The sequence below is a fragment of the Tenrec ecaudatus genome, chromosome 11 (genome assembly GCF_050624435.1).
Source record: "Tenrec ecaudatus isolate mTenEca1 chromosome 11, mTenEca1.hap1, whole genome shotgun sequence".
NCBI classification, from domain to species: Eukaryota; Metazoa; Chordata; class Mammalia; order Afrosoricida; family Tenrecidae; genus Tenrec; species Tenrec ecaudatus.
Window position 1 is genome coordinate 62,903,738 of NC_134540.1, and position 13,275 is coordinate 62,917,012.

A 13,275-nucleotide genomic window follows, 5' to 3' on the forward strand; every position below is an offset into this window, starting at 1 on the left:
AAAAATCTTCCATCAAAAACAACAAAATAAAACATAGATAAACTTCAACTCAAAAGAAAGTAGAAAATGATAAAGTTAAAAATGAGTCAAGAACAAGTTAGAGTCAAATGAGTCAAAAAATGAGTCAAGAACAAGTTAGAACAAGTTAAAAATGAGTCAAATTGGCTAAATTAATGACACTATCAACAATGTGACCTTGTGTTCCAGAAAGAAAATTGATAATATTCTTTAACATTGAAAGACAATAATGTCTCTAAGATGAATCAGAGGCCTATATAAACCAGTTATAGAAATGGATTTGGGGTTCACACTTAATTCTAGCCCCAATCTAAGAACAATTAGGTCTTATGACATGGCCTTGCTTGATACAACCTCACATGAAAAGATCTGAAGTTAGGGGTACAACAGGAAAATGTGGTGAAGAAACTAGATGGTGCCTGGCTGTCAGAAAGAATAATGTCTGGGGTCTTAAAGGTTTTTCTTCAAACAATCTGCCATCTAAGTGAAGCCCCAATTAAGTCCACATGGAAGAAGCACATCAGTTGTGTGATCCCAGGATTGTAAATAATAAAATCCAAATCCGACAGAGGGAATGGTATCAGAGCTTAAATTGTGAATTCTTGGTTTGCAGAAGGTTGTGGATGACATTGGAAGCCCAAAATCTATTTGCAGGATCCACACATACATTAAACATGATCATAGTCAAGAGATGTGATTAGTCAACCAGAGCGTATTGTAGAGATAATTGCCTAGTAGATTAAAGTGTAACATCTGATTTGATCCCTTTGTTGACACATCTAAAAGCTCTAGCAGGAAAAGAAAAAATGTGAATAAATACGAGCAGATGGAGCCTCAGGTGAATGCCCTTTGAACGTAGACCAAGGTAGTGAATACAATGAACTGGAAAGTAGAAAATGACAAGTCTCCATAGGTTAAAATCTAACACCTTAACTTTTATCTCCTTTTGGACCCATTTTTAAATTGCTTTAGTTCTTAATATTTTCTGTCTTTCCAACTGGTTTTTCCCCCATTTTATTTTGTTACTGTTGTTAGCTTTATGACTCGTTGTTTTATATTTATGTGTTTGTTGGTATAAGAAATTCAGGATGGGTGAGGCTGTGGAGACACTGACTGGATGAATGGTTCCTTGTAGTTATGGCGGGGATTGGCTGGAAATGGGGAGCTAATAATACAGAGTACAAAAGTGGGGGCAGAGATGTTCTAAAATTGATTCTGGTAATGATAGTACAATACCTCTTGAGGTGATTAAACTATTGAATTGTATGATATTTGGATTATGTCCCATTTAAACTGTTTATTTAAAAAACATTTTAATTTTAAGGAATATTACGTAAGAATTTAATTTTTTAAGTGGGTCGAAAAGGAAAACAAATTAAAAGATGCTAAACTTTATATCTACAATAATCCATTTTTAAATGCATTTTTTTCTGAGAACAAACTATTCACATCCCCAGTCAATGGTCCAATGGAGTTCAATGAAGACTTAATCAACGTGAGACACCTATAAAAGGATCTTAGGCTTTCACGGTCAACCTTACCCTTCTGAAAACCAGGTGCTAAGAATTTCAGCCCTAATACAATGCCTTCCTCTGGTCTTGGATTTTATTATTGCCAATCCTTGGATCACACCAGCTAGTGTGCTTCTTCCATAGGAACTAAGCTAACATCTCTCTTAGATAGCTACTAGACATGGCAATATCTGTCTTCTCTCAAAAAGATTATTATGGTTTATAGTCGCACATTTATTTCTGAGATTATTGGCTTATGGTATTAAACTCTGTCCTTCCCTCAAGTTCAATGAAGCATGGAGAAAGCTGCCTTTTCTCCCCAGCACAACACTTACTATGTTTAAGTAGCACAAAATATTTGTTTAAAGAGTGATTTTTTTAATGTAAAAAATGGACCTGATTAGAGTAATCTCCTAAAGTGGTTGTGAGGATTCAGTCAGACGATTCAAAGCTGGTATTTCGTTAGGCCCTTAAAAAATGTTGACTTTGAGTCAACATTCCTGTCATTGGAATGGGAAAATTCCATGACTTTCTTTGCTGGATGACCTAAGTGGACCTCTCCCCCCACAGGATGTAACGATCGTATCGGCATGCGCACCCCCAGGTGGTGGCCGCAACCCTGTGACGCCTCGCTTCATCCGACACTTCAGCATGCTGTGTCTTCCGATGCCCTCTGAGCACAGTCTAAAACAGATTTTTCAGGTGAGTGTGGATTTAAACTTGGGCAAGAGGGAAATAGGTGCGTGTGTATATATATCCCATCATCAAAGGGTTAATTGTGCTTATAAGGTGCCCCTCATTTTCCTGAGCAGAAACCCGGTCACAGGAACATAGAAGTTAGCAGGCATTTGTATCACTGCCCCATCGCTGTGTTTGTGGCCCCTGAAATAGTTTCGGGAATGCAAAAAGATTGTCAAAAACTCAGCCCTAGCCTTTAAGGCAGGCTACATCCTAGACCTTTGAGAGTGGATCTCACCCACTTCCCAGTCCGCGTTCCTCTGTGCTCCTCTAATTAATACCTGACCACCTGGTGTATGAGTCCACTTGCCCTTCACTGGCAACACCTGGCGTCTCCCAGCGTGTGCTCAATTGCAACATCCCTAAAACGGCACCCATCTCATCTGCCATCACCACCACCTCCAATCAATCCACTTACCCACCCATAGTTCATCCAGCCGAGCTAATTCCCTAAGTGGCTACTGCCTCCACTTTTAAATGGGAAGAATAAGGATATCTGCCTGAAAAGCGCCTGGCTCACGTGGTCAGTAAGAAGACATTAGTTCTTAGTGGAATAATGATGCGCCACACCTAGGACAGATTGCAGCCCAACAGCGAAGGCTGCCTAGAGAAAGTGGTCTTAGAGATGCAAACTGACCAGCAGGACAGATCCTGGTACTGACAGGAAGTAGGTAGGTAAGTGAAATTACAAAGGCAGGAAATGGTAAAACAAGTGTCTGGGTTGGCCCAACAGTTGAGCGACTGATGGAGAGAAGCCCACTTTAGTCGTAATCACTGAGGGACTGAAGAGGCCCAATGATGTGGGAATGAGTGAGACCCCACCCTCACCAACACTGGGTCTCCTACCGATGTTGTTATTTGTCATCGAGTCATTTCCTACCCATGTCAACCCTATGCACAGCGGAAGGAAATGCCGCTCAGTCCTGTGTCATCCTCATGATTGACCTGATTGTGGCAGCCACAGGGACAACCCATCTTGTTAAGGATTTTCCTATTTTTTTGCTGCCCCTCTACTTTACCACGCATCATGCTCTTCTCCAGAGACTGGTCTCTCCTGACAACATGACCAAAGCATGTGAGACAAAGTCTCACCATTCTTCCCTCTAAGGAGCACTCTAGCTGTAATTCTTCCACAATAGATGTGTTTGCTCTTTTGGCAGCCCATGTTATTTTTAGTATTCTTCTCCAGCACCATAATTCAAACACATCGATCCTTATTTGGTCTTCTTTATTCAATGTCCAATTCTTACAGGCAGATGAGGCCATGGAAAATAGCATGACTTGGACCAGGTCCACTTTAGTCCTCAAAGGAACGTCCTTGCTTTTCAACACTTTACAGAGGTCTTGTGCACCCATTTACTCAATGTACTGCATCATTTGATCTCTTGGCTTCTGCCTCCATAAGCATTCATCATGGATCCAAGCAAGATGAAATCTTGGACACCTGCAATCCTTTCTCCTTACCATGATGTTGCCTATTGGTCCAGTTATGAGGGTGTAGTCTGCTTTGAGCTGTCATCCACACTGCAGGCTGCAATCCTTGATCTACATCAACAAGTACTGCAAGTTCTCACTCTCAGCAAGCAAGGCTGTGTCATCTGCACATCTCAGGTCACAACTAAACCTTCCTCTACTCCTCGTGTGACATTCTTCTTCATGTAGCCAGCTTCTCTGATGGTATGTTCAACATATAGATTGAACAGTGTGGTGAGGGATGCAACCGTGCTACACATCTTTCCTGAATTGAAACCATGCAGTATGCCCTTATTCAGTTCCAATAACTTCCTCTTGATGTGTGTACAGGTTCTGCATGAGCACAGTTTAGTGTCTGGGATTCCCATTCTTCTCAGGAATGTCCATAATTTATTATGGTCCAAACAGTTGAATGCCTGAATATAATCCATAATATACCAGTAAACATCTTTCTGGTATTATATGCTCTGAGACATCAGCAATGCTACTAGCCCTTGTTCCATGTCCTCTTCTGAATCCATCTGGCACTTCTGGCAGCTCCCTGGCAATGTACTGCTGTACCATTGTTGAGTAAGCCTCAGCACAATTTTACTATGATTTCCAATAATCGGGTATTCTTTAGAATAGGTACAAATATTGATCATTTCTAGTCAGTTAGCCAAGTAGCTAGATGAGTTAGTGCTTCTAGTAAGTACTTGATCCGCTTGTTGAACTATTTTAGTGGGTATTCCATCAATTCCTGGATTCTTGTTTTTGGATAACACTTTCCATGTATCTTGGACTCCTGCCTTAAGCAGCATTAGTTATTGCTCATGTGCTACCTCTTGAAATGGCTGAATGTCAACTAGTTCTCTTTAGAACTGTGACTCTGTGCATTTTTCCCATCTTCTTTTGATATTTCCTACATCATTAAATATTTTGCCTGTAGAATCTTTCAATATTGCAACTTGAGGCTTGAATTTATTCTTGAGTTCTTTCAGTTTAAGATATACTGGCTATGTTCCTCCCTTTTGGTTTCCTAACTCTAGGTCTTTGCACATTTTATTATACTATTTTACTAGGCCTTCTTGAGCTGCCCTTTGGAATTTTCCATTCAGTTCTTTAACTTAATCATTTCTTCCATTTGCCTGAGCTGCTCTACAATTAAAGACAAATTTTGGGGTCTCTCCTGACATCCACACTGATCTTTTCTGTCTTTTTAGTGGCCATTGGCTTTCTTCATGGGCAATGTTCTTGATGTCCTCCTACAGCTCATCAAGTCTGTCAGTAGTGTCCGGGCAGCAAATCTGTTCGTTAGTTGTTCTCAAAAGTCAGGTAGGATAGACTTGTGATTGTATTTTGGCTCTCGTGAACTTTTCATTTATTTTCAGCTATAACCTAAGCTTATATTATGAGCAATTGATGATCTGTCAGCACAGTCAGCCACTGGCCTGGTTTTAGCAGCCAGAACTGAGCTTCTTCATTGTCTTACCTCAGTGAGGGAGTCCATTGGATTTGTGTGCATTCCATCTGGAGATGTCTAAGTATATAGTCTCCTTTTGTGTTGTTGGAAAAAGATGCATATGAGGAAGAAGCCATGGGTCTTGTAAACTCTACCATGTGAATGTAGGGGTCACCAAAAACTTGGCAACAGCGAAAGGTTTCTGAACATGTAACAACCAAAAATTAATTAAAAATCAAATCCTTAATGAACCCAACACGTTTCTGGCAGTGTTTGCCCCTGTTGTGAATTTCTCTGTTGAAAAGGGTTCACAGTGGAAAAAGCTTAAGAACCCCTGGCTTAGATGAACCCAAACGCCAGTTTGGAACAGCATCAGGATCCTACCCGCTGTGCCTCCAACACTCTACTTTCATCTTAACTTGTAGAGATAGCAGCAGATGTTTGTGTCTTTCTCTTATTTCTTGTTATTTTATATTTTTTGTATTTAATAAAGCTATCATAATTTTACCCAAGTCCCTGAAGGTGGTGGTCCAGCCAATAAACATGTGTTTTCAAAGTATGGAGGAATCCCAATGGAGGTATGGGGAACACATTGGCCTGCTAAGCACAGATCAGTTCCAATCCACCAAATCCATCAGCCTCTCTGAAGGAGAAAGATGTGGCTTTCTCCTCCCATAAACAGTAACAGTGTTTACGGGACAGTCCTGTCCTGTCCTGTAGGGCCACCGTGACTCATTCCATGGCAATAAGTTTCAGAGTATGGGAGATCATGTATGAGAACATCAGAAGCCAAGAAAGAAACTGATGGGGAGATTTCGTTTAAATTAGGTGATCAGGGAAGTCCTCTCAGGGAAAGGGACATGTAAGTAATCTAAATCCTGAGGCATGAAAAATGACTAGCCAAGTAGAGAATCATGGGAGTTGTGTATTGGAAGTAGGGAAGAGCTTACGCAGAAACCCTACGGGAGGAAAGAACCTGTGATGCTAGAGCTAGTGTGGCCAGGACATGGTGACTATTGGGGGTGGGTGGGTGATAAGGTAAGGAGGCAGACAGGGAGGAAGGGCCAGGCCATGGAAGTAAGGCCTGGTGAACGTCCTCAAGGTGCACTGGGAGCTGTTGAAGTTTGGGGCACCTGGTTTGCATGATTATAGGTCGTACGTGGGGACAAGAGTAGAAGTGGTGAAGGCAGTAAAGAGGAGAGGTGGAGCTCAGGTGGAAAAGGGTGAGGGCTGGACTGGGATAGTATCAGGGGCTGCAGTAGTAGACTGGGTCAAGAAAGATATTCAGTTAGCCTCGCTATCAGGCAGAGAGTATTGTAGACTCAATTATGGCAGATGTAATTCAGTTACAATGTAATACTTACTACTAATTTGATTATTTTAAATTTGTCCCAGTTTTTATTTTCTCCTGCTCTTTTCTCAATGGAGGCTTTTGCTCTGGTTTATTTTGATATTGTTCTTGGTCTCTTTTTTTCTGTTTGTCTGTTGGTTTTCCAGTACATGAAATCCAGGATAGGTAAATCCGTAGAGGTGATAACTAGCGTACTGACTTACTGGGACACGGAAGGGGAAGTTGGAGGGATATGGAAGCCAAGAATACAGAAAGGAAGACTATGTTCTAGACCTGATTGTAGCGATGATTATATAACTATTTTAATGCAACTGGAGTCATATTAAATATGGGAGTATTTAATTAATACGAAAGTATATGATATGTGAATTATATCTCAATGAAACCTTAAAAAAGAAATATTTTCAAGATTGATTGTGGGGACAGAGGTGGGGATGTTAAAAAAAGACTTCTAAGTTCCTTAGCTGCTGGAAGATGGGGCCTTTTAACTGAGCGTTGCGAGGAATTCATAGTTATCAGTAAGGCTCAGATTTTGTGCACATGAAGGACTGTGGATCACCCACCCATAAAAATCAGAGAAAGGCTGTTAGTTCATTTCCAATGAGTTTGGGCCCTCCATGAAGACACTCTGAACAACCAGCCGGCCGCGGTGTCCACCCCTGGAAAGGAAAGCATGCGTGGTAAGTTCAGTCGTTAGACTGAATGTCATGCAGGCACCCCTGAACAATTATAGAAGTCAGGAATTAATTCACTCCCGAGGGCATATTCTGGAGTGAATAAAGGGACATTAGTACCCAGCTGTCCTTGCATGGGACTTTCTCCTCCTGGTTATTATTAGTTCTATACTATTGAAAGAGACGTATTTGGATAAAAGTTTTGAAAGTTAAAAACAAATCTCACCTTCTCTCGTTGTGTTTCTTGCTCCAGTCCATCTTAAACGGCTTCCTGAGTGAGTTCCCCCCAGCTGTAAAGCAGAGCGCGCCGAACATCGTGGAAGCTGCAGTGGAGATCTATAACAGGATGAGTGTGGACCTGCTCCCAACACCAGCCAAGTCCCACTATGTCTTTAATTTGAGAGACTTATCCAAATGTGTGCAAGGTGGCGTATTGATCCCGCCTTTTCTGACCTGTACACTCCCTTCATTTCCATTGACCCCCAATATTCACCCCAGCTTCCTCAACGACTCAACTCCTATTCGGGTGATTCTGTGATTCTATTTTCTTTTCACGGCCCTGTGGCCTGGTTGCTCCTTGGTAGATTGACTGGGGCTACTGACCTTGGTGCGGCCACCGTGCTTGATAGAGCATGACACAATAAAGTGTGTTCCTCTTCCTCTACTGGAAGTTTGCCCTCTGTGTTAGCAATTTAGTCCTGGCACGGTCCATTGTTCCTAGAAAAGCTCAGGAACATGTGCATTTCTTTGGTGAAAATGAACAGACTTGGACTTACTTCCTACTCCTCAGGCATCGTCTACTCTAGTCACTTATCACCCTCCCCCATTGAATTGTTATTGCTAGCACTGAAATTTATGAGTCTCAGAATTCAGGGCCTATTGCTCTCTGACCAGGGTGCATTATCAAATAGCCATGAAATTCCAATTTTGACTATTTTCCCATATCATTAAAATGATCTGGAAATGTTGACTGAAAATATCAAAATTTTAATCATTTCAAAACTCATAGATACACACACACACGTAATTGTGAGCTATACAAGTCTCACCTTTGTATCTGTAGAAATGCCCTGTTCCACTGCAGCAGCATGAGCAGAACCTACTATGCTGTATTGTGTGTTGCTCACTGTCCCATCTTCACGGTGTGAGCTCCCGATGGAGCACCAACATTTCCAGGTACTTCCATGCATCGTTGCTTTCATTTTAACTTGAAATTATTAGAACTGAGTTTGCGATTATATATATATATATATATATATATATATATATATATATATATATATATATATATATATATGGTTAGCATACTTAAAATAATTTGAGCAAGACCCAAAAAGATTAAGGGCTTTTGATGAGGATTGAAATGGACATCGGAGAACAACGAAAGGGGGATCCGTGTTTTGAAAACAGTAGAAATGTCAGGGAGAGAAAGGCTTACTAGATGAATGACGTGAGCTTCCCAACTCCTCTTTCCAGCCCCTGTTACCCACCAGTCCTCTTTTTTTGCCTCAGTAGACTAGCTTTTGCTGAAGATTTCATATCAATAGGATCGTACGATACTTGTCATTTTGTGCTTGTCTTGTGTCCCTAAGCATAGGTTTTAAAGGTTCATCCATGTTGTAGTACATATCAGAACTTCCTTTCTCTTTCTGTCTGGATAATAATACTCCATTGATATATATGCCACATCTTGTTTATCCATTCAATTATTGATAGACCCTTGGGTTTTCACCCTTCGGGCTATTAATTTCTGCTGTTGTGATGAGCATTGATGTGCATAAGACTATTCAAGTCACTGCTTTCAGCTCTTTGGGTACACACCCAGGAGTGGAATTGCTAGACCATGTGGTAATTTTATTTTTAACTTTAATTTTTAAAATCATTTTATTGTGGGCTCATACAACCCTATCACAATCCATACCTATATCCATTGTGTCAAGCACATTTGTACATTTGTTGCCCTCATCATTCTCAAAACATTTGCTTCCTACTTGAACCCTCAATATCAGCTCCTCATTTTTCCCTCCCTCTCCCACCCTCCCTCCGTCATGAACCCTTGTTAATTTATAATTATTTTTTTATGTCTTACACTGGCCGATGTCTCCCTTCACCCACTTTTCTGTTGTCCATCCCCCTGGGAGGGGTTTATATGTAGATCATTGTGATAGGTTCCCCTTTCTCCCCCATATTTTTAAACTTTCTAAGAAATTACCAACTAGTTTCCATTCCCACCAGTAAAGCACAAGTGTTCTCATTTCCCCACATACTCACCAACATCATATATTTTTCTTTTCTTTTTTAAAAATTTTCTAGTAGCCATCCTATTGGATATAAAATGATATTTCATTATGGTTTTGATCTGAATGTTCCTAAGGGCTTATGAGGTGCCCTGGTGGTGTAGTGGTTACATTTGGGGCTATGATCCTTAAGGTCTGCAGTTCACGAAACCGTCACCTGCTCCGAGGGAGACAGAGGGAGCATTCTACTTCTCCTGTGATGAGCCAGTCTCATAAGCCTACAGGGGCAGTTCTTCCCTGTCCTGTAGGGTCACTCTGAGTCAGCGTCAACACAATGGCAGTGAGATTGGTTTATTTCTCAGGGTTAATAACATTTTATTAGCCATTTCTCTATCTTGTAGGGGGAAATGTCTATTCAAGACCTTTGCCTTTTCCCTTTCTTCCTTTCTCTCTTTTCTCATTAGTTCCTGGGGCCTTTTCTTCTTTGTGGTAAGATATATATCTCAGAAACGTTTCCATTTTAACCAGTTTCAGTGTACAATTCAATGACATTCATTACTCACAAAACAAAAAACTTTACATTACCCCAAACAAAACTCAATACTCCTTCCCCTTCACCCATTCTGGAAAGTATGTTTTCTACAAACTTGGCATGCCCCGCTTAATGTATTGCAACCCAGTGTAATAATGAGATCGACATTGCTTGTACTGCAAAATATGGCCACTTTACGTGTTCATTTAAAGAAACATCACAAAACGGGGGGAAAAAGGTGTTGCTGTTTTTTGTTTTTTCAGGAAAAATGCGTCTCAATTTTGGTTTTAAAAATTAGATCGCCATTATCTGTGTGCATAAAGGGGCAACATCCAGGAAATTTGGACTTAAGGATTTCATAATCAGTAACTTTAAAATTATTACCATCTATCCCACAGAGGTAAAATTTTTATTTTCTCTTTTCTTAAAATGTAGGTATCCTCCAGTGTGATTCAGGAACAGTAAGAGAAGAACTGCAGATATTTAGGCTCTTTTGCCATGAATGTCAAAGAGTTTTCCATGATCGTTTGATTAATAATGAAGATAAACTCTATTTCCATGTCATCTTGACAGAAATGGCCAGTAAATATAAAGATTTATTTATCTATTGTTGGTTTCTTATTTGTTTGTTTGTGTTGGTCCTGGTTGTTCTCTGCAGAAGAAAAGCACTCTGGCTTCTTTAAAATGAGTTTATATGCAGCCATGCAATGTGAATTTTAGTCATTCACAAATGAAAATTCTCCGATGGCTTGGGTTAAAGATTTATTATGAAAATTATTGTCTTGAAATCCAAGGATGATGACTTTAAGATTTTAAAGTCAGTATAGAATTTTAAGTAGAGGAAGGAAAGTAGGAGAAATAGTCTGGGAACCAACCAGGATATTGCTAAAGCATTTCTTATTATTACTTAATTTATTACTTAATGCAACATTAAAATAAATATTAAGTATTATTCATCTCTAACTGAGCTGTTTGTCAACCAAACCACATAATTCGGGGTTAATCTGGCTCCCCTAGTTTTCATTTATGCTAATTAATGCTTCTAAGTGAAGTAACAGCTGATACTGTTCCTATATTTATAATTAAATACATCATTATATCATTAAAATACTACAAACAAATTTATCTAATGATAAATGTACCTAACAAATTTTATTTTTAAATAGACAAACATTTTGGAATTACTACTGACGTGGAATATTTTTTGATTAAACCCATCATATTTGGAGATTTTATTAAGGCAAGTATGTTTTAAAACATTTACTTTAAAAGTTCAAGTTCTTGGGGTGGGGGGGTAGGGGGAGTAAGGAAGTGGTGTTAACAAACCCAGGGACAAGGGAAAAACATGGGACCCCAAATGGTAGAGAAGGGGGAGTGGCAGGCCTGGTGGGAAATGATCAAGGGTAAGGTTGCTTAGAGAAGAGGTATACTCTAGCCCAGGTGGCGATGAAGCATGGTAGTAGGGCAGGAGGAAAGTCAAGGGAGATGGAGGAAAGAGCTAGGAGTCAAAGGGCATTCATGGAGGTCTAGACAAAGACATGTACATGCAAATATATATAGGAGGATGGGGAAATAGATCTATGTGTCTGTATTTATAGGTCAAGTATTAAGGTGGCGGAAGGACCTTGGGCCTCTACTCAAACACTCCCTCAATGCATGAATACCTTCTTTTATTAAATTGGAACTCTATGATGCTCACTCTCCCGACACAACGGCTGGAGCCAAAGTGGGTGAACAAGTAAATGTGGTGAAGAAAGCTGATGGTGCCCGGCTATCAAAAGAGATAGTGACTGGGGTCTTAAAGGCTTGAAGATAAACAAGTGGCCATCTAGCTCAGAAGCAACAAAGTCCACATGGAAGAACACACCAGCCTGTGTGATCGAGTGGTCCCAAAGGGATCAGTTACCAGGCATCAAAGAACAAAAAATCATATCATTGACTGCACACCTCCATGATAGGATCGCTGAAGACAAATGGGTGCATAAGCAAATGTGGTGAAGAAAGCTGATGGTGCCCGGCTATCAAAAGAGATAGTGTCTGGGGTCTTAAAGGCTTGAAGGTGAACAAGCGGCCATCTAGCTCAGAAGCAAATAAGCCCACATGGAAGAAGCACACCGGCCAGTGCGATCACGAGGTGCCCAAGGGACCAGGTATAAGGCATCATGCAAAAAAAAAAAAAGATATAAGTGTGTGTATGTATGTGTATATATGTGTACATGTATATATGTATGTGTATATATGTATATATATACCATATTAAATGAAGGGGGAAGTGCAGAGTGGAGACCCAAGGCCCAAGTGTCGACCAATGGAGATCCCCTCATAGAGGGGTTTAGGAGAGGAGATGGGTTAATTAGGGTGTGAGGTAGTATCGATGAAGAACACAGCTTTCCCCCAGATCCTGGATGCTTCCTCCCCCAACTACCATGATCCGAATTTTACCTTACAGGGCTGGATAGGACAGAGGCTGTACACTGGTGCATATGAGGGTTGGAGGTACAGGGAATCCAGGGTGGATGATACCTTCAGGACCAAGGGTGTGAGGGACGATGCTGGGAGAGTGGAGGGTGAGTGGGTTGGAAAGGGGGAACTGATTACAAGGATCCACATGTGACCTCTTCCCTGGGAGAGGGACAGCAGAGAAGGGGGGAAGGGAGACTCCGGATAGGGCAAGATATGACAAAACAACGATGTATAAATTACCAAGGGCATATGAGGGAGGGGGGAATGGGGAGGGAGGGGGGAAATAAAAAGAGGACCTGATGCAAGGGGCTTAAGTGGAGAGCAAATGCCTTGAGAATGATTGGGGCAGGGAATGCATGGATGTGCTTTATACAATTGATGTATGTATATGTATGGATTGTGGTAAGAGTTATATGAGTCCCTAATAAAATGTAAAAGAAGAAAAGAGAAAAAAATGATTAGGGCAAAGACTGTACAGATGTGCTTTATACAATTGATGTATGTATATGTATGAACTGTGAAAAGAATTGTATCAGCCCCAATAAATTGTTAAAATAAAAAAAATATATGAAAAAAAAATGATGTTGAAGGTCAAAAAAAAAAAAAAAGTTCAAGTTCTGCCAGAACTTTACTTGAAGCCAAAGGCTCTAGACTAGGGGTCAGAAAACTTTAGCCCTTGGCTCAAATTCACCCACTTCTTATTTTTGTAAATAAAATGTATTATGACACAGGTATAGCCATGTCCATTCACGTGTGTGTGGGAGCCCTGGTCGGGTAGTGGTTATAAGTTGGGCTGTGATCCACATGGTCGACAGTTCGAAACCACCATCAGCTCCA

At 40.6% G+C, this 13,275-nt stretch overlaps 1 protein-coding gene across 1 annotated transcript in view; it reads left to right on the plus strand.

Annotated features, from left to right (window-relative positions):
- DNAH6 (dynein axonemal heavy chain 6) overlaps positions 1-13,275 on the plus strand; it is a 256,202-nt gene that overhangs the window by 152,911 nt on the left and 90,016 nt on the right. Inside the window, exons 40-43 of the mRNA XM_075562653.1 lie at positions 2,100-2,231; positions 7,460-7,631; positions 10,411-10,557; positions 11,142-11,215. Of these exons, the coding sequence (XP_075418768.1) occupies positions 2,100-2,231; positions 7,460-7,631; positions 10,411-10,557; positions 11,142-11,215 (525 nt within the window). The remainder of the gene's footprint in view (positions 1-2,099; positions 2,232-7,459; positions 7,632-10,410; positions 10,558-11,141; positions 11,216-13,275) is intronic.